The sequence below is a fragment of the Monodon monoceros genome, unplaced genomic scaffold (assembly GCF_005190385.1).
Source record: "Monodon monoceros isolate NGI ecotype Baffin Bay Population unplaced genomic scaffold, NGI_Narwhal_1 Super_Scaffold_16, whole genome shotgun sequence".
In the NCBI taxonomy this organism is placed as follows: Eukaryota; Metazoa; Chordata; class Mammalia; order Artiodactyla; family Monodontidae; genus Monodon; species Monodon monoceros.
Window position 1 is genome coordinate 93,929,211 of NW_021703772.1, and position 21,299 is coordinate 93,950,509.

Genomic DNA, 21,299 nt, shown 5'->3' on the forward strand with positions numbered 1-21,299 from the left:
TACCAGGAGATATCTAATATCAGTTTGTTAATCAAGTTTGATCACTTTTAGTGTAATGGGTGTCAACTTAATCACTCAAGGGAACTACTTCTCTAAGTGGAGAATCCCTTCCACCACTTACTTACCTTGTTTTGCTCTCTTTTCTAGAGGTATTCACAAATAGCTCCTCAAACTAGACCCTAATTCTTCCCCCAGAGTAGCACAAGCAAATCATCCATATCTCTGTGACAGTGTTTTTAAAGAACACCAAAGATATACTGAGCACATCCAATTCAGCCCTGCTGCTCTCAGTCATAGAATATAAGCCTGATTAATCTTAAACATCAAATTAAATAGACCCTTGGGGGAAAAAAAGCAATTCAGAACCCAAAGAGTTCACATCTCAGTTACTCATAGTCAGAGCCTGAACAAGCAACTATGCTGAAGCTCACTCATGTGGTGAGGTTGGCAACATTACTCATTAGAGGAAAAGGAGTATAAAGAGTTAATAACGTAGGGAGGGGATAAATGTTAACAAACTGAACAAACAAAATCAGAGCATTAGTACACTAAAAATCCAATTGGACTCTTTGTTGAAACATACACAGTAATTTATGTAGTCAATTACATCTTTCTTCTAAGTAATTACATTTCAACATTAGAAATATTTCTATGTAATCGATAAAATTACCAAATTACTGCTTTTATAAGACTGAAAATGTCAATGCCAACTCACAATCTTTGATTTGAAGATATCCAGCAGACCTGATAAATGAGTGTACTGATTTGGCACTTTTCGAAGATGAACCATTTCAAAATCAGTTCGGACACCAGGACCCTGACATTCTCCCACATACGTTCTTCGCCATTTCTGATGAATTTGCACGAAGAGTGGCACCTGGCTATAGGGCACAATTAAAAAGGAATAGACTGTAAGTTCACTAAACACTGAATAACTCCTAAATCTCAAGTTTTTCCACTATTACGTTATTTTAATCTCAACTATTTAAAAGCACTAAACAAGGAATACTCCACAGACTTATATTTAAAACAAAAACACTCTTAGTTCCTTTTCTCCTTACACTAATAAACTGAAGAAATTATCACTTAGTGGCACTTTGTAGTCAGAAAACTATTTTAAAATGGCTGAAAGTCATAAAAAAGCAGAATAAAAATTTTCTTGAATAAAAGTGATCCTATCATATGAGGCTTTCCAAGATCATAATAAAGCTTGATTCACAGGTATTAAGCAATATAAATTAAACCCACACTAGTGGTGAATTATTTTGTACTTTATCATTTGAGGACATAGTTCTCCTCCTTATTCAAAGACTTCCATAACCGCAAATTAGCCTACTCACTAAAATCTATTTGTAATCTCAAAATCAATACTCGTAGCACTTTCAAAGCATTTGAAGACGTGTGCAGAGAAACAAAAAATTTGAGTTACCTGAATGCATGTTCCTAGCTGAGGCTGAACAAGGCGATGCTCTGTCATCAAGTTTTAAAATTAGATTTTGCACCAAAATTTAAATAAACTAAACATTTGGAAGCAAAATACAAAAACAGTACCATTTATTCTCCATTTTAAATATTCATGTAATATTTCAGTAAGTTTCCCTTTAGAAATGCTTTCCCTAAAGGTTTTGTTGAGTTTGTCCTTATATACCTTATTCCAATATAATAATGTACAAGTACTAATCTTAGTCATAATCAAAAACCTAACAGTAATCATTTTCCCTCATAAATTATAATTTAGAATAGTTCTTAAACTCAACTCAAGGTTTTTCGAAATGTCCACCTACCAGCCAGTGTTTCCCAAAGCAACAGACACAGAACTCAGAAGAAGATTGCACTTAGATTCACTGAGAACAGCATCATTATTTGCGGCAGGGGCGATCACCACAAACTCTCGGAGTCCGTACCTTAAAAAAAAAAAAAGAAAAGAATAACTGCCATTAAACAAGGGAAAATGTCAGAATACAAAAATTTATTATTTGAGAAACATGAAAAAATTTCCCTGAAGGAAATTAGGCTTGAACTACAGGTCATTCTTTCTTTCTTAAATGGCAACTGAATCTATAACAACCTGTATTTCCTTCATTTGGTGAAAAATTTCCATCATTCATCTACTATTTTCTCTCTATTCTTTACAAATTAGGAGCAGTTTACTGAAATCACAAAGAAAAAACATTAAATAACAGGTTTGTCTTAAAAGTTAGCTTTCAAAAATAAAAGATGAAAGCCAGCACTGACATCTTGCGTTAATTAACAGATAACATTAAGTCCACTAATGTGGAAAGATAAAGTTTAATTGATTCCCTAAATGTCAGGAAAAGAATTATCAGCCATGATGTACTTGTGCTGAGAACACGGTTTACTCTAGTATCCTAAGTAAGGAATTCTTATACTCTTTTACTCAATAACATATTAGATAGGAATCACAAAATTATCAGAAAATGGCTTACTCTTGCTATGGTATCCCACAGTAATGAAAACTTCTCATTTAGTTGACAAGTCCTTTAAAAACGACAGATTTGTAGCCAAAATTTACAAAAATGTTAAGGTCAAACTGATGATCTTGCCTCCTGAAAATTCCTACCCTATTCACTCTCCAATGTATTTTTATTTAATAATATTTTTAAAATAAATTTATAAAAGGCATTACTCATTTGCCTAATTTAACTCTATGTAAACAGTTATGAATGCTTATTTTTATGAACATTCTCAAGAAATCCCCCAAAACAGCAATAAAAAAAAAAGATTTAAAACGTTTTAGGGCTTCCCTGGTGGCACAGTGGTTGAGATTCCACCTGCCGATGCAGGGGACACAGGTTTGTGCCCCGGTCTGGGAAGATCCCACATGCCACGGAACGGCTCGGCCCGTGAGCCATGGCCGCTGAGCCTGCGCATCCGGAGCCTGTGATCCGCAACAGGAGAGGCCACAACAGTGAGAGGCCCGCGTACCACAAAAAAAAAAAAAAAAAAAAAAAAACATTTTAAAGTCCGACCCATAATCTGTTTACTGTTTAGATGACAAAAATTTATTTCATCTTCTCACCTCACCTCCACCCTCCTACCCCGAAATCAAAATTAGTTATGTAGAAGCAGCATCAAATACTGTAAAGAACCCAGAGCTGTGATTTTTAAGCTCTAAAGGTCTTTAAATACAGTTTTCTTCTTTCTTTTCTTAATGTCCTTGGAAGAAAGGAAACAAAACAATATTTTGCCTTAGTATCCCCAGGCACTAGAGTGAAACCACTGCCAACAGTTTCTCGGTCATTCTTCCAGAACTATTCCGTCCATCCATTTACTCATCTTATCCTCAAAAAAGATTGCATCATATATACTTTTTGTACCTTCTTTTCAAAGGCTCATCTCCCCTACTGATCAGTACTTTGTTTCCATTACCTGGAATGTTTCCCCTACACTCAACTGCCATCACAGAATAGCAATGGATTCTTATTTTGAAGATTTATCTCAAATACCACCCCATTACCCCTGTTAAATATGCTCTCTTCTTGGATTTCAAATGTATTTTTTCTATTATTATTAAGAGATCAATATATACAAGTGGTTGACAGGTACATGAAAAGATGCTCAACATCACTAATCATCAGGGAAACGTAAATCAAAACCACAATGACAAATCGCCTTATACCTTTTAGAGTGGCTATCATCAAAAAGTAAAGAAAAACAAGGGGTTCCTTGGTGGCGCAGTGGTTAAGAATCCGCCTGCCAATGCAGGGGACATGGGTTCAAGCCCTGGTCTGGGAAGATCCCACATGCCGCGGAGCAACTAAGCCCGCGCGCCACAACTACAGAGCCTGCGCTCTACGGCCCATGAGACACGATTACTGAGCCCACATGCCACAACTACTGAAGCCCGCGTGCCTAGAGCCCATGCTCTGCAACAAGAGAAACCACCGCAATGAGAAGCCCGCGCACCACAAAGAAGAGTAGCTCTCACTCGTCACAACTAGAGAAAGCCTGCAAGAGGCAACGAAGACCCAATGCAACCAAAAATAAATAAAATTTTAAAAAAAGAAAAACAAGTACTGGCAAGGATATAAAAAAAAGGGAACCCTGGTGGGAATGTAAATTGGTGCAGCCAGCAGGAAAAACAGTATGGAGGTGCCTCCAAAAAATTTTTAAACAGAGCTACCATATGATCCACCAATTCTATTTCTGGGTGTTTATCCAAAGAAAACAAAAACTAATTCAAAAAGATATATGCACCCCCATGTTCAATGCAGCATTATTTACAATAGCCAAGATATGGAAACAACTTAAGTATCCACTGATGGATAAATGGATTAAAAAAATGTGGTATACATATACAATGGAATATTATTCTGTCATAGAAAAGGATGAAATCTTACCATTTGCAACAACATGGATGGACTTGAGGACATTATGCTAATTGAAACAAGTCAGACAGAGAAAGACAAAATAACATATGATCTCACTTACATATGGAATCAAAAAAAAAAAAAAAAACCAGAAAACAAATGAGAAAAACAAAAAAAACACCTAGGTCATAGATACAGACAACAGATTGTTGGCTCCCAGAGGTGGTGTGTCAGAGGTATTCGAAATGGGTGAAAGGATCAAAAGGTACAAATTTCCAGTTATAAAGTAAGTCATGGCAATGTAATGTACAGCATGGTGACTACAGTTAATAATACTGTACTGCATATTTGCAAGTTGCTAAGAGAATAAATCTTAAAAGTTCTCATCACAAGAAAAAAAAATTGTAACTGTGTATGCTAACAGATAATAACAGGACTTACTATGGTGATCGTTTCACAATATATACAAATACCAAAGCATTATGTTGTACACCTGAAACTAATATAACATTATATATCAATTATACCTTACAAAAAAAAAGGTTGTTTTTATGCACACTGGCTTTGTCAAGAAACCTGATTACACTTGCTAAGCCTCCTAGTGGCAGTAACGAGGAATTAATTTTTTTTAAAGATCAATATAAATCATTGATTTACTTTCCCTACTAGAACTACCTGAACCTGAGATCACGCCTTCATCAAGTAAACAAACATTAGGTGGGACCTTTAAAAAATGAGCAAAATCAACAAAACATTAAAAAATGGACAAAGGGGGGCTTCCCTGGTGGCGCAGTGGTTGAGAGTCCGCCTGCCGATGCAGGGGACACGGGTTCATGCCCCAGTCCGGGAAGATCCCACATGCCATGCAGTGGCTGGGCCCGTGAGCCATGGCCACTGAGCCTGAGCGTCCAGAGCCTGTGCTCCGCAACGGGAGAGGCCACAACAGTGAGAGTCCCACGTACCGCAAAAAAAAAAAAAAAAGGACAAAGGATTTCAATAGACATTACTCTGAAGAAGATATACAAATTGCAAATAAGCACATGAAAAGATGTAGCCAACATTACTAATTATTAGGGAAATGTAAATCAAAACCACAAGATACTACTTCACATCTATTAGAATGGCTATCATTAAAAATGCAAAACAGGGCCTCCCTGGTGGCGCAGTGGTTGAGAGTCCGCCTGCCGATGCAGGGGACGCAGGTTCGTGCCCCGGTCTGGGAAGATCCCACATGCCGTGGAGCGGCTGGGCCCGTGAGCCATGGCCGCTGAGCCTGCACATACGGGGCCTGTGCTCCGCAACAGGAGAGGCCACAGCAGTGAGAGGCCCGCGTACCACAAAAAAAAGCAAAACAACGCAGAAAACAAGTATTGACATGGATATGGAAAAATCAGAATGCTTGAGCATGACTGGTGGAAATGCTAAATGGTACAGCTGCTATGGAAAAGAACACAGTGGTTCTTCAAAAATTTAAAACACAGGATGACCAGCAATTCCACATCTGGGCCAATACCCAAAAGAATTAAAAACACAGACTCAAAACAGATATTTGAACACCCATGTTCACAGCAGCATTATCCACAACAGTCAAAAGGTGGAAACAAACCAACTGTCAATTAACAGATGAATGGATAAACAAAATGTGGGACATACATACAATGAAATATTATTCATCCTTAAAAGGAAAGACATTCTACATACTACAACACAGATGAAATTTGAAGACATTATGTTAAGTGAAATAAGCCAGTCACAAAAGGATAAATATTTTATGATTCTACTTATATGAGGTACATAGAGTAGTCAAACTCATAGAGGCAGAAAGTAGAATGGTACTTAGCAGGGGCTAGGGTAGGAAGGAATGGGGAGTTATTGTTTAATGAATACAGAGTTTCAATATGGGAAAATGAAAAAGTTCCGAAGATGGACAGTGGTGACAGCTGCAAAAAATTTGAAAGTACTTAACGCCACTGAATGGTACACTTAAAAATGGTTAAAATGGTAAATTTTATCATGTGTCACAATAAAAAATTAAGAATAAGCAAAACTAATATATATTTCCAATAATGAGAAATATAAATGGCTAATAATTCTATTAAAAGATTTTCAACCTCAACAGTGACTAGGTAAATGAAACAAGATATCACAACCTAGGGGCTTCCCTGGCGGCGCAGTGGTTGAGAGTCTGCCTGCCAATGCAGGAGACACGGGTTCAAGCCCTGGTCTGGGAGGATCCCACATGCCGCGGAGCAACTGGGCCCGTGAGCCACAACTACTGAGCCTGCGCGTCTGGAGCCTGTGCTCCGCAACAAGAGAGGCCACAACAGTGAGAGGCCTGCGCACCGCGATGAAGAGTGGCCCCCACTCACCACAACTAGAGAAAGCCCTCGCACAGAAACGAAGACCCAACACAGCAAAAAATAAATAATAAATAAATCACTTTTAAAAAAAAAGATATCACAACCTATTAAATCTGCAAAAAATATAAAACACTGATAAGATCCAGTGTTGGCAAGAGTTTGGGATATGCCACACAGGTGGTGGTATAAACTCTTAAAACATTTCCATAGGACAAAAAGGTAAAATTTATCAATATTTAAAATTCACAAAATTTGGGCTTCCCTGGTGGCACAGTGGTTGAGAGTCTGCCTGCCGATTCAGGGGACATGGGCTCGTGCCCCGGTCTGGGAAGATTCCACATGCCACAGAGCAGCTGGGCCCGTGAGCCATGGCCGCTGAGCCTGCGCATCTGGAGCCTGTGGTCCGGACCAAGAAGGGAAACGCCCCCGAAAAACCAAAAAAAAAAAAAAAAAAAAAAAAATCACAAAATTTGAATTATATCTCTCTATATCTATGCTACAAAAACATTCATACAAATGCACAAAGATATATGTACAATGAACTTCATTATAATAGTTTAATTGTGAAAAAACAGAAACAACTTTAAGCTCCTTCAACAGAGAAATGGGTAATTACAGTACCTCCCTATACTAGGAAAAATTTAAGTCATTAAAAAAATAAGGTAAATCTGAACTTAATGATATAAGGCTATATGAAATGCTGAGAAAAAAGAAATATTTATCACAATACGTATAGTAAAATCCATATTAAAGAATTCCCCAATGCACAAAAATACATATACATATATCTCACATATTCATAAAAAGTATATGATGGATATAACACACATTTCACATGGTTTTGTGCTTGGTTATCCAAAATTAAGAAAGCATGAGATGTTTTAGCCCACATTTTTGTATATGTGGAAAAGGGAAGGATGTGGAGGAGAGAGTGGGAAAAGTGAAGGGGGAATGTGATGTAAGATAATGAATTTCATTAATAAATCTTTATATTTCCTACAACTTCTACTTTAGCGATTTAAATTTATTCGGACCTCAAATGCATCAACATAAAAAATAAAAATCCCACTATGGCAATACTTAATAATAGAGTTGTTTTATCTAACAAATTACATATGTATACTAAGTTTAAATATAAATGAGCCTTAGCATCACACCCTCCAATTGAGAAAGACAGGACAATCTACCACTCACTTTTGTCTCTTTTGTTTTGAGATGGCTTTTTCTTTCTTGCTTGCTACAATTTTAAAATCCTTACATGTATTACTTTAGAAAGAAATATATTCAGAGCCTCTTCAAACAGTATAAAGAATATATGCATAAAATAATGGATCACCAAAAACGGTGGTGATAAACAATGACAGAACCATTTCTTAGACATATTTAAATCCCTAGCATCTACAAAAGTAACTTAGAGGGGCTTCCCTGGTGGCGCAGTAGTTGAGAGTCCGCCTGCCGATGCAGGGGACATGGGTTCGTGCCGCGGTCCGGGAAGATCCCACGTGCCGCGGAGCGGCTGGGCCCATGAGCCGTGTCCGCTGAGCCTGCCCGCCCGGAGCCTGTGCTCCGCAACAGGAGAGGCCACAGCGGTGAGAGTACCGCAAAAAAAAAAAAAAAAAAAAAAAAAAAAAAAAAGTGAGAAAATGGAAGTGTTCAATAAACAACTGCTTTTTTTCAATGTTCTCCCCCAATGATCCTTCAATACTGCATTCTGTATCTTTAATTTATAATCTACTATAACCTAGCAGAACCCTCTGGGCCCTTCCTGGAACAGGACTCCCACCCATGTCCTCTGCCTACCTTCTGTCTGTAGAAAAACTTTAGTCAAAGAATAAACTTAATCAGAGAAGTGAGAAAATGCAGAAAGGAAAACAGTCAAGCAAGACAAAATAGTAATAGTTTAGCCATAAACAAAGTCAAGGACCTTTAATTCCTCAAGGGAGGAGGAATTAAATATTCTGAGCCACATCCTTTGAGCTGTTTTGAAGATACTGAAACCCGCACCAGGTGGGAAAAGTTAACTGTCTGCAGCCATGTAGGGCCCAGACTGGTTGGAAGCAGCAGGTTGATGATGCTGACTTCCAATTACCTCACTACCAACCCATCAGAAGAATGTCCACAAGCTGATCACACACCCCACAAACCACCCCCTCCCTCACCCTGTCTTTATAAACCTTTCCTTGAAAGCCTTCGGGTCTTTTAAGCACTGGCTGCCCTAGACTCCTTGCTTGGCTCCCTGCAATAAATGCTGCACTTCCCTTCACCACAACCCAGTGCCAGTAGACTAGCTTGCCTGCACACAGGCAAATGGACCCAAGTCTGGTTCAGTAACACTGCTAGGTTAATTTTGGTAAAATCTAGCAATTTTATACAACATAGCTCCATTTCTTCCCCTCTTTGTGCAATATTGTCATATATATTATGGATACATGTTACAAACCCAACAATACAGTGCTATAATTACTGCTTAAGCAAACTTATGTTTTAAAAAAATAGGAGAATATATCTTTTGTATTTATTAGGGAATTTCCAATGCTCTTCATTTCTTCCCGTGGATCCGTGTTACTGCTTTCTTTAATACTGCCAGTAAGGCGGGTGAGCCTACAATGAATTCTCAGGCTTTGTTTATATGACAATGTTGTTATTTCACATTTATTTTCTTTTTTTTAATAAATTTATTTATTTTTGGCTGTGTTGGGTCCTCATTGTACACTGCACGTGGGCTCTCTCTAGTTGCGGCAAGCAGAGGCCACTCTTCGTTGTGGTGTGTGGGCTTCTCATTGCAGTGGCTTCTCTTGTTGTGGAGCACAGGCTCCAGGAACACAGGCTTCAGTAGTTATGGCACACAGGCTCAGCAGTTGTGGCTCACGGGCTCTAGAGCACAGGCTCAGCAGTTGTGGCGCACGGGCTTAGCTGCTCCAGGCATGTGGGATCCTCCCGGACCAGGGATCGAACCCGCATCCCCTGCATTGGCAGGCGGATTCTCAACCACTGTACCACCAGGGAAGCCCCCTCACCTTTATTTTTGAAAGTTAGTTTTGGTGCCTACAGAATTCCTGGTCGATAGTTTTTTCTGTTTCAGCACTCTGAATATGTCACTGTACTGCCCTCTGACTCCCACTGCTTTTAATGAGAAGTCAGCAAGCAGTATTGTCCTCTTGTACATGATGAGTCATTTTTCCCTTGCTGTTTTTGATTCTCTTTGTCTTTGGGTTTCAGCAAGTTGACTAGAATGTATCTAGGTGTGGTTCTCTTTTGTGTTTATCCTACTTGGAGTTCACTGAGATTCTAGGGTCCCTGAGGAATTTTTTTTTTTTTCTCCATCATACCTGGGAAGTTTTCAGCCATTATTTCTGAAATAATATTTTCTGCCCTTTTCTTTCTCTTCATCTGGGATTCCCATTACAGTATACTTTGGAACAATGATACTGACCCATGCATCTCTAAAGTTCTGTTCATCTTTCTCTAATTTTTTCTTTTATTCTTTGGATTGGATAATTTCTATTAATCTTTCAAATCCACCAACTCTTTATTCTGCTATCTCAGATCTGCTTTTGAGCATATCTGGTCAAAGTTTATTTCAGCTATCCTTTACAACTCTAGGAATTTCCATTTGGTTCTTTATTATAATTTCTATTTATTGAGGCTTCCTATTTGACTCACTGTTAGTCTATTTTTAATTCTTTCGATACAGTTCCTTTAATTCTTTGAACACACTTATAAGTGCTTTGAAGTTATTGCTGCATCCAACCTCTGGACCCAATAAAGAGTCCATTTCTACCGACTGTTTTTTTCTACTTACACGTGTCACACTTCCCTGTGTGACCTTGCAAATCTATTAATTTGTGGTTGAAAATTACATTTAGATAACATATTGTAGTAAAATCAGGTCCTGTTTAACTTTCTGCTGGTTGTTAGTTTCTTTTTTGTTTGTTTGTATTTAGTAAATTGCAGACTACAACTGTGCAATCTGTATTCCCCAAAGTATTGTTACTTATGTCTCTATTCAGTAATCTTATTTTTTTAGCCTGGCTCCCTAGGGGCTACCCCTTGTCTGTATAGCTTAGTGGTAAATCAGTAATTTGGGCACAGATTGTGCTCAAATAGCTGAGCCCATAACGCTTTCCTTCTGCTGACTGATCTGTGTGTCCAGGTTGGGGAATGCATACAAAGTTGCAACCAGTTCTCAAGTTAGGGCTCTCTTGGGTCTTCCATGCACACATGTAGTTTTCCTATCATACAGGGATGTGTACAGAGTGTATCCAGCTCTACTATGGCTTTCATACAGGATCTCCCTGGTACATTTCTGAATAATCCACCACTGGCTTTGGACTAGGTGTGGAACCTTGACCTAGCAAAGGTACAGGGTTTCCCCATCCATTCTCAATTGAGTCTGCTACTTTTAGTAGGCAAAGCCACAGGCTTTTGCCCTCCACCCAGAATCAAATCTGCCCATCTGGCAATAGAGCTACAGTTCTCATCAACAGACTGGGGAGAAGAGGGGGAGGTGACAGAAACAGCAACGGGCAAAAGGGCCAGAGGTTCCCTCTACTCTTACCTAAGCTCTAGCAGTTGTTCAAGAATAAATGCTCCTAAATTTGCCTCTAGTGCCTTGAAATGGTTGTTTTGATTATTTTTTTTTCCAGTTTCATACTTTTTTTTTCACACTTTTTTTTTCCAGAGAGGAATTGACAATTCTTCATGTCACAGTTACCGGAAGTCCTCTAAACGTTTGCTTCTGAAAGAATAAGAACATTTTACAGTTCCTTAGGGCTAAATACCATTCTTTCAAAACTATCAGGTTCTTTTACACGTATCTCTTTCTAGGACTGGAAAAAAAATACATTAAAATCACAAATATGAATCTTTTTTTAAAAAGCTATCGTAATTATTCAACTACACAGCTGACAAGATTTCTTATGGACTGTTGCTTACGCTGTTGCTGTTTCTTTGTGGTGACCAATGAAGTGTGATTGAAGGTGAAAGCCCAAAGACCAGTCTAGACAAAGGCAAAATCAGAGACAAAAATCTGTCCTCAGTTAAATCCAGCTGTATTCTCAGTGTATTTTTCTAATCTCAGTAAAGTCTCCTCAGGCATATAACATTTATGCTCTCACTTTTTGTATTATTTTCATATAGCTGCTATAACAAATTACCACCAACTTGGCAGCTTAGAAAAACACAAATTTATTATCTTTCAGTTCTATAAGTTAGAAGTCTGACGCAAGTCTCACCAGGCTAAGTCAAGGTGTCAGCAAGGCTATATTCCTTCTGGAGACTCTAAGGGAGAATCCATTCCTTGCCTTTCCCAGTTTCTAGGGGCTACCTTCATTCCTTGGCTCATGACCTTCTTCCATCTTCAAATCCAGGAACAGCAGGCCAAGTTATTCTCACATCACAACACTCTGACACTGACTATCTTCTGCCTCTTTTTTCTACTTTTAAGAACTCTTGTGATTATACTCAGCCCACCCAGATAACCCAGGAAAAATCTCCCCATCTTAAAATCAGCTGATTAGCAACCCTAATTCCATCTGCTCTCTTGATTCCTTCTTGCCACATAACCTATACTCACATGTTCTAGGATGTGGACATCTTTAGGAGGTACAGAGGTTCATTATCCTGGCCACCACACCCTCTGCTCAAAAAGTATCTCATAAATTTACCTTTGGACATAAATGTCTGCTAAGGCTAATGTCTGTGTCATTTCTAGGGCTAATTTTCTTTTAATAAGTAACAAATAATGAAGGGAATAAATCTCTAACGATGATTTCAGGATCAGGCCATTAGAAGGTATTTAAAGGATAGGTTATATAAGGAGGCAGAGAGAATCAGCCAACAGATCACATCATTAAGAACAGTTACCTTGCCTAGACTATAAAACTTGATTGTGAAACTGTAAACAAGCCTTTGTGTCCCTGTTTTTTGAAGCAAGAGGCTTTTGCTTTAGTCTCCCAGACCTCCCCTGAATCTCAAAAGGCTGGCTCAAGAGTTAATTATTAGGAAATGTAAGCATGTAGAAACAAAGCAAAGATGTTGGGCCAAGAAAGTGCTAACAATTTAGACTATAAATCAGCCATATAGCAGAGTCACTGAACTCCCAGTTCCCTGAAAGATATAAAGGTCTGACACACATTCCTAACTTGTTTTTACAGAAACCAGACCCCCACCAGATGAAAACTGCCGACCCCAAGCATGAAGACCCCAAACTGGTTGGAGCCAGAAGACTGATGATGTGCGAAACTTCACCTTGATGCCAACCAGTCCAAGAACAGAGCACAAGCTGATCATGGACCATGCGGTGCCTTGGAAAACCCTTCCCTGAAAGCCATCGCAGAGTTGGGTCTTTTGAGCATGAGCTACCCATTCTCCTTGCTTGGTACATTGCAATAAATGATGCACTTTATTTCACCACAACGCGGTTTTAGTTGATTGGCTGTGCTGTGCAGACCCAAGTCCAGGTTCAGCAGCAATCATGCCCACATATCTTCTTGAGACCAGTTTTATAAAATATCCTTTAAAAAGTTAAACAGGCTTAAAACTAATCTGGCATGTGCCTGATATAAAAACTGAAACTAGGATATATCAAAATAGGTGTAGATTGATAAACTTAAACCATCAAAATTCAGCATTTGACATAAATGTTCTATTTTCTAAAGATTAACAGAATCTTTAATAGATTAATAGAATTTTGATTAATCATATGTTAAGTTTTTCTCATTCTGACAGGGTCAATCTTTACTAACTGTATTATGTATGGTATAAATATTTTGCATAGTACCTCAAATTTTCAGTGTCTGCTTTATTAACTTTAGTTCAATTAAAAGAATGAAATATTTATAGGTGAAAACTTCTGTGTATCTTATTCTTCAGTTGCTAAGAACCATGGTGATTAATTTGTATCCTTGAAAATTTAAAGAATTTTTATTTTTAACAATTATAATTTTAAATTTCTGTAAAAAAAACATAAGTATGCGAACATTATGACATCTTCTTAAGATGCCCAGTTCGCATTAGGCTCCAAATACACAGACACCACCTCATCTTTTGCCATTCTCCACACTCAGCTGCCATACTCCAGGCTTACCAAACTACTCGCAGGTTTCAAGTTCATTTAGGCATCATCACGTCTACTGATGCTCTTCTTCGGCCTTGAATATCTTTTCAATTAACTTCACCTGGCTTATTCTCACTTGCCTTGCAGGATTCAGGTAAGGCATCACCTCTTCTGGAAACATTTTCCTGACTTGATCTGTCTAGAAAGGCAGTATCTCCTATGAGTTTACATCAAGCCCTGTGCTGCCCTCCATGAGAGCACTTACCAACAGTGTTGCCATTTGTTCCCTTGTCTCTATCCCTCTTCTAATCCCAAAGCTCACTGAGGCAGGGACCACATTTTATCTTTCATATCCCAGTACCTGGCTCACAGTAAGTGTTTAAAAAGAATGTTTGCTGAATAAAAGAAAACACACATACTTTTAATATGTCTAATTTTCAAATAGTTCTCAAAAGATGGTTGTTGGTCTTCTAACCTTTAAGAAAAATCAAATTTAAAAAATGGAAGTGATACAGCAGATTGACATGACACAGGTCCTCCTTCCCCCCAAACACACCAAAATACCTAATAAGACATGATAATGTTTTTGAAATACACAGCTGAACTTGAAAGAATAAAGAGGAGATTCCTGAGTCACAGAAACAAAGAGGGAACTGAATGGCAGAAGTAAGCATGCAAAGGTGACTCTGAAAAAACCCAGGGGATTATCAACTCTGGATATAGGCCCTCACAGCTAGGGACTAGGGATTGGGATTTTACAGGATAAGCCTTTCAGATGCTAAAAGCCTATTAGTATGGCTCACAAAGCTGTCTGCAAAACTGAAGGTGCTTTGATAGACTAGACAGAGAGTGATGGAAGAAAAGTGTGTTTATGTCTGAGAATACCACATATTTAGCTTAGCTAAATTCACATAAATAATATGAATTATATCACTCTGAGACTGATAAGGTATAACCAGCCCAACGGAAGCTGTCTTTGGCATGTATCCAGGCTAGGTTATGTCTAAATTGCCCGAGCCTCATAATAAATATAAATAAGGCTAGGTCTCGAAACTATGCTTCCAAAAGTATAATATGACTCAGATACTGGCATCCCTTGCTTATGAGGGACTGAGAGTAAGAAGCTGCATATTTTTTCTGATGATGTTACCAATCTCTCTACAAAGTACCCTAAGCACATCAGTTTCCTTCTGTATCCTTTATATTTAATCAAGCATTGTCTGTGCACGGACTTTCCATCAATCCAAATCAGTACACAGGTTTTAACGTTTTGAATGGCCCCTCAGGGATATGGGTGTACATGAGGCAAGGAACTGGAACTACAACTTCTCCTTAAGGCCTGGATCTGAGAAGAGACTGCCACCTCAATAAAACAACTCCAGGCCCAGATGGTTTCAATGGCAAATTCTACCAAATATTAAAGAAGATAACATCAATTTTACACAGTTTCTTCCAGAAAACACAGGTGAACAAAATACTTCCCAATTTATGTTATGAGGCCAGCATTTCTCTGACATCAAAATCAAAATATAGGAAAACTAAAGGCCAATATTTCTTATTAACACAGACACTAAAGTCCTCAACCAAATACCTGCATATCAAATTCAGCAATGCATATAAGCACAAATACAAATTACACCACGAAGAAGCTGAAGTAGAGTTTATCTTGCGATGCAAAGCTAAACACCTATCTACCAAAATCAACCAATGTAATCACCATATTAAAAATCTACAGAAGAAACAAATAGGGACTTCCCTGGTGGCACAGTGGTTAAGAATCTGCCTGCCAATGCAGAGGACACGGGTTCGAGCCCTGGTCCGGGAAGATCCCACATGCCGCAGAGCAACTAAGCCCGTGCGCCACAGCTACTGAGCCTGCGCTCTAGAGCCTGAGAGCCACAACTACTGAGCCCACGAGTCACAACTACTGAAGCGCGTGCGCCTAGAGCCCATGCTCCGCAACAAGAGAAGCCACCACAATGAGAAGCCCACGCATCGCAACGAAGAGTAGCCCCCTCTCACCGCAACTGGAGAAAGCCCGCACACAGCAACAAAGACCCAACACAGCCAAATAATAATAAAAAAAAAAAGAAACAAGAAACAAATGATCGTATCAATTCAAGCAGAAAATGCACTTGACAAAATTCAACATCCATTCATATAAAAGCTCTCAGCGTACTAGGAATAGAACATTCTCAACCTAATAAAGAGCATCTATGAAAAAACTACACCTAACATATTTAATAGTAAAAGACTAAATGCTTTCCCTCTGAGATTAGGAGCAAGACAAAGACGTCCACTCTCATCATTCCTATTCAGTATTTTACTGGAGCCTTAGCCAGTTTAAAAGGCAAGGAAAGGCTTCCCTGGTGGTGCAGTGGTTGAGAGTCCGCCTGCCGATGCAGGGGACACGGGTTCGTGCCTCCGTCCAGGAAGATCCCACATGCCGTGGAGCGGCTAGGCCCATGAGCAATGGCCGCTGAGTCTGCGCGTCTGGAGCCTGTGCTCCACAATGGGAGAGGCCACAACAGTGACAGGCCCGCGTACCGCAAAAAAAAAAAAAAAAAGGCAAGGAGAAAAACAGAGATTGGAAAGGAAGAAATAAAACTACCCCTATGCACAGACAACATGACTGTTTACAAAGAAAATCCAAAAGACATCACAAAACTCCTCCGAGAACTAATAACTGAATTTAGTAAGGTCATGGGATATAAGGTCAATGCACAAAAATTAGTCATATTCCTACATACTAGTAACAAAGAGCTGGATATGAAAAATGTTTAAACAATACCATTACAATAGCTCCTTTCAAAAAAGCAGTAATTAGATACAAATCTAACAAAACATATACAGGATCTGTCTGCTGAAATCAAAGAAGACCTAAATAATTGGAGAGACCATGATCATAAAATGGAAGACTTAGCATAGTAAACATACCAATTCTCCACCAAACTGATCTACAGACTCAAAGCAATTCCAATCAAAATTCTAACAGGACTTTCTGTAGACATAGATAAACCAATTCTAAAATTTAAATAGAAAAGCAAAGGACCTAGAGTAGCCAAAAGAACTTTGAAAATTTTTAAAAAAAAATTTGAAGGAATCACACTACCTAATTTAAAGACATTACAAAACTATAGCAACCAAGACACAAACCCACACAAATATGGCCAAACGATCTTGCACAAAGGTGCAAAAGTAAGTCAATGATGAAAGGAAACTCTTCAACAAATGAGGTTGGCACAAGTAAACATCCGCATGCAAAAAAAAGAATCTTATCCAAAAATTAACTTGAAATGGATAATAGCTCTAAATATAAAATGTAAAACTTTTAGAATAAAACACAGAATTGACAATGTGATCAAATTAATATCACCAGTGACTAAGTCATGATGATAACATGACCTTCTGATATGATATGATAAAAAGGCATTTCACGTCTATGGTATTCTCTCCAAAAGTCATAACCCACGTGTAACCATAAAATAATTTTTCTTACTTTAAAAAGTTTTTAAAAAGACACACACCCAAATTGAAGGAGATTCTACAAAATACCTGACTAGTACCCCTCAAAAGCTCAAAGTGATGAAAAATGAGGAAAGACAAATTTTCACAGAACAGAGACTAAAGAAACTAAGGAGATATAACTACATGCAATGAGGTATCCCAGATTAGATCTTGGAACAGAAAATGGATGTTAGTGGAAAAACTAGTTAAATAAAGTTTAACTAATAATAATGTACCACTGTTGGTTTCTCAGTTTGTTTGTTTGTTTTTCTTTTTCAGTAAACGGGCCTCTCACTGTTGTGGCCTTTCCCGTTGCGGAGCAACAGGCTCCAGACGCGCAGGCTCAGCGGCCATGGCTCACGAGCGCAGCCGCTCCGCAGCATGTGGGATCTTCCCAGACCGGGGCACGAACCCGTGTCCCCTGCATCGGCAGATGGACTCTCAACGACTGCGCCACCGGGGAAGCCCAGTTTCTCAGTTTTGACACACATACCATGGTAACATAAACTGTTAACAGTAGGGAAAACTGGGTGAAGGGTATCCCGGGACAGTCTGTACTATCTTTATAACTTTTCATAAATCTAAAATAAGTCAAAAAATTTTTTAAGTTTATATATTTTTATCAAATAGAAGAAAGGCTTTGTGACCTTGTGCAAGTGTTCTCAGACATGGCACTAAAGCATGATCCATAAAGTAAAAATCTAATAAACTGAACTTCATCAAATTTAAAATTTTTATTCTGGAAAAGACACTAGTAAGAGAATGAAAAGATAAACTACTGTCCAGAGGAAATATGTGTATTCAGAATATATAAAGAACTCTCAAAACACAGCAGTAAGAAAACAACCCAATTAAAAAGTAGACAAAAGACTTGAACAGACACTTCACCATAGAGTATATACGATGGCAAATAAACACATGACAGATATTCAAAATTCAAATTAAAACTAGCATGAGATATCACAACATACCTATTAGAGTGGCTAAAACTAAAATAACTGACACCAAGTACTACCGCGGATATAGAGCAACTGAAACTCTCATACATTGTTGATGAGAATGCAAAATGGTACAGTCACTCTGGAACTCAGTTTGGCTGTTTCTTATAAAGTTAAATATACAGTCACCATATGACTTAATCCCACCCTAGATATCTACCCAAGTAAACTGAAACTATATTTTCATATAAAAGATCTATACAAAAATATGTACAGCAGCTCTATTCATAAATGTCCAATCTTAGAAACAATCCTACTACCCCTCAACAGGTGAATGATTAAACTGTGGTATATCCTTAAAACAGAATACTACTCAGCAATAAAAAGGATAAAACTATTGATAAAAAATTACTTCAAAGGATCTCAAAAGCATTATGCTGAGTGAAAGAAGCCAGTCTCACATGATTACTCTTTGAGTCCATCTCTATGACACTCCTGAAAGGACAAAACTATAGTGATTCAGAACATATCAGTGACTGCCAGCATTATAACAGAGAAGAGGAGTTTGGCGGAGGTTACAGAACTGTTCTACATTCTGACTGTGGTAGCAATTTTAAAAAACCTATACATGGAGGTGATTTGAGAAGGTGGCGGAAGACTAAGACTCAGAGATCACCTTCCTCCCCACAGATACATCAGAAATACATCTACACGTGGAACTGCTCCTATAGAACACCCACTGAACGCTGAAAGAAGACCGCAGACCTCCCAAAAGGCAAGAAACTCCCCACGTACCTGAGTAGGGCAAAAGAAAAAAGAAAAAACAGAGACAAAAGAATAGGGACGGGACCTGCACCAGTGGGAGGGAGCTGTGAAGGAGGAAGGATTCCACACACTAGAAGCCCCTTTGCAGGCGGAGACTGCGGGTGGCGGAGGGGGAAAGCTTCGGAGCCACAGAGGAGAGCACAGCAACAGGGGAGCGGGGGGCAAAGCGGAGAGATTCCCGCACAGAGGATCGGTGCCGACCGGCACTCACCAGGCCGAGAGGCTTGTCTGCTCCCCCGCCGGGGCGGGCGAGGCTGGGAGCTGAGGCTTGGGCTTCGGTCCGATCCCAGGGAGAGGACTGGGGTTGGCGGCGTGAACACAGCCTGAAGGGGGCTAGTGCGCCATGGTTAGCCGGGAGGGAGTCCGGGAAAAATTCTGGACCTGCTGAAGAGGCAAGAGACTTTTCCTTCCCTCTTTGTTTCCTGGTGCGCGAGGAGACGAGATTAAGAGCGCTGCTTAAAGGAGCCCCAGAGATGGGCGCAAGCCACGGCTATCAGCGGGGACCCCAGAGACGGGCATGAGACGCTAAGGCTGCTGCTGCCGCCACCAAAGAAACCTGTGTGCAAGCACAGGCCACTGTCCACACCTCCCCTCCTGGGAGCCTGTGCAGCCTGCCACTGCCAGGGTCCAAAGATCCAGGGACAACTTGCCTGGGAGAACGCACGGCGCACCGCAGGCTGATGCAATGTCACACTGGCTACTGCCGCCGCAAGCTCACCCCACACACGTACCCCTCCATCCCCCCCGTCCTGAGTGAGCCAGAGTCCGCGAATCAGCTGCTCCTTTAACCCCTTTTATTCTGAGCCGTGTGGATGAAAGGCTCTTGGTGCTCAGGCCAGGAGTCAATGCTGTGCCTCTGAGGTGGGAGAGCCAACTTTAGGACACTGGTCCACAAGAGACCACCCAGCTCCACGTAATTCAAATGGCAAACATCTCCCAGAGATCTCCATCTCAACACCAAGACCCAGCTTCACTCAACGATCAGCAAGCTACAGTGCTTGACACCCTATGCCAAACAACTAGCAAAACAGGAACACGGCACCATCCATTAGCAGAGAGGCTGCCTAAAATCGTAACAAGGCCACAGGCACCCCAAAACACACCACCAATCGTGGACCTGCCCACCAGAAAGACAAGATCCAGCCTCATCCACCAAACTACAGGCATAGTCACCTCCACCAGGAAGCCTACACAACCCACTGAACCAACCTTAGCCACTGGGGACAGACACCGAAAACAACAGGAACTATGAACCTGCAGCCTGTGAAAAACAGACCTCAAACACAGTAAGATAAGCAAAATGAGAAGACAGAAAAAAACACAGCAGACGAAGGAGCAAGGTAAAAACCCACCAGACCTAACAAATGAAGAGGAAATAGGCAGTCTACCTGAAAAAGAGTTCAGAATAATGATAGTAAAGATGATCCAAAATCTTGGAAATAGAATAGAGAAAATACAAGAAACATTTAACAAGGACCTAGAAGAACTAAAGAGGAAACAAGCAGTGATGAACAACACAATAAATGAAATGAAAAATACTCTAGAAGGGATCAATAGCAGAATAACTGAGGCAGAAGAACGCATAAGTGACCTGGAAGATAAAAGAGTGGAAATAATTACTGCAGAGGAGAATAAAGAATGAAAAGAACTGAGGACAGTCTCAGAGACCTCTGGGACAACATTAAACGCACCAACATTCGAATTATAGGGGTCCCAGAAGAAGAAGAAAAAAAGAAAGGGACTGAGAAAATATTTGAAGAGATTACAGTTGAAAACTTCCCTAATATGGAAAAGGAAATAATTAATCAAGCTCAGGAAGCACAGAGAATCCCATACAGGATAAATCCAAGGAGAAACACGCCAAGAAACATATTAATCAAACTATCAAAAATTAAATACAAAGAAAACATATTAAAAGCAGCAAGGGAAAAACAACAAAAAACACACAAGGGAATCCCCATAAGGTTAACAGCTGATCTTTCAGGAGAAACTCTGCAAGCCACAAGAGACTGGCAGGACGTATTTAAAGTGATGAAGGAGAAAAACCTACAACCAAGATTACTCTACCCAGCAAGGATCTCATTCAGATTTGATGGAGAAATTAAAACCTTTACAGACAAGCAAAGCTGAGAGAGTTCAGCACCACCAAACCAGCTTTACAACAAATGCTAAAGGAACTTCTCTAGGCAAGAAACACAAAAGAAAGAAAAGACCTACAATAACAAAGCCAAAACAATTAAGAAAATGGGAATAGAAACATACATATCGATAATTACCTTAA

General features: G+C 39.5%; 1 protein-coding gene across 4 annotated transcripts in view; it reads right to left on the reverse strand.

Moving 5' to 3' along the window:
• The window catches only part of RAB3GAP1 (RAB3 GTPase activating protein catalytic subunit 1), a 125,464-nt gene that overhangs the window by 54,464 nt on the left and 49,701 nt on the right, over positions 1–21,299 (reverse strand). For 3 of the 4 annotated variants that reach the window (XR_003793872.1, XM_029224788.1, XM_029224789.1), the window contains exons 6-7: positions 1,785–1,904; positions 716–881 (exon numbers count right to left, since the gene is read on the reverse strand). Coding sequence is in view for 3 of the 4 variants with exons in the window: in XM_029224788.1 (XP_029080621.1) it covers positions 716–881; positions 1,785–1,904 (286 nt within the window). In the remaining variant the exon portion in view is untranslated. Of the gene's footprint in view, positions 1–715; positions 882–1,784; positions 1,905–11,249; positions 13,171–21,299 lie in introns of those variants that run through there. The other variant, XM_029224790.1, reaches the window with a different exon arrangement.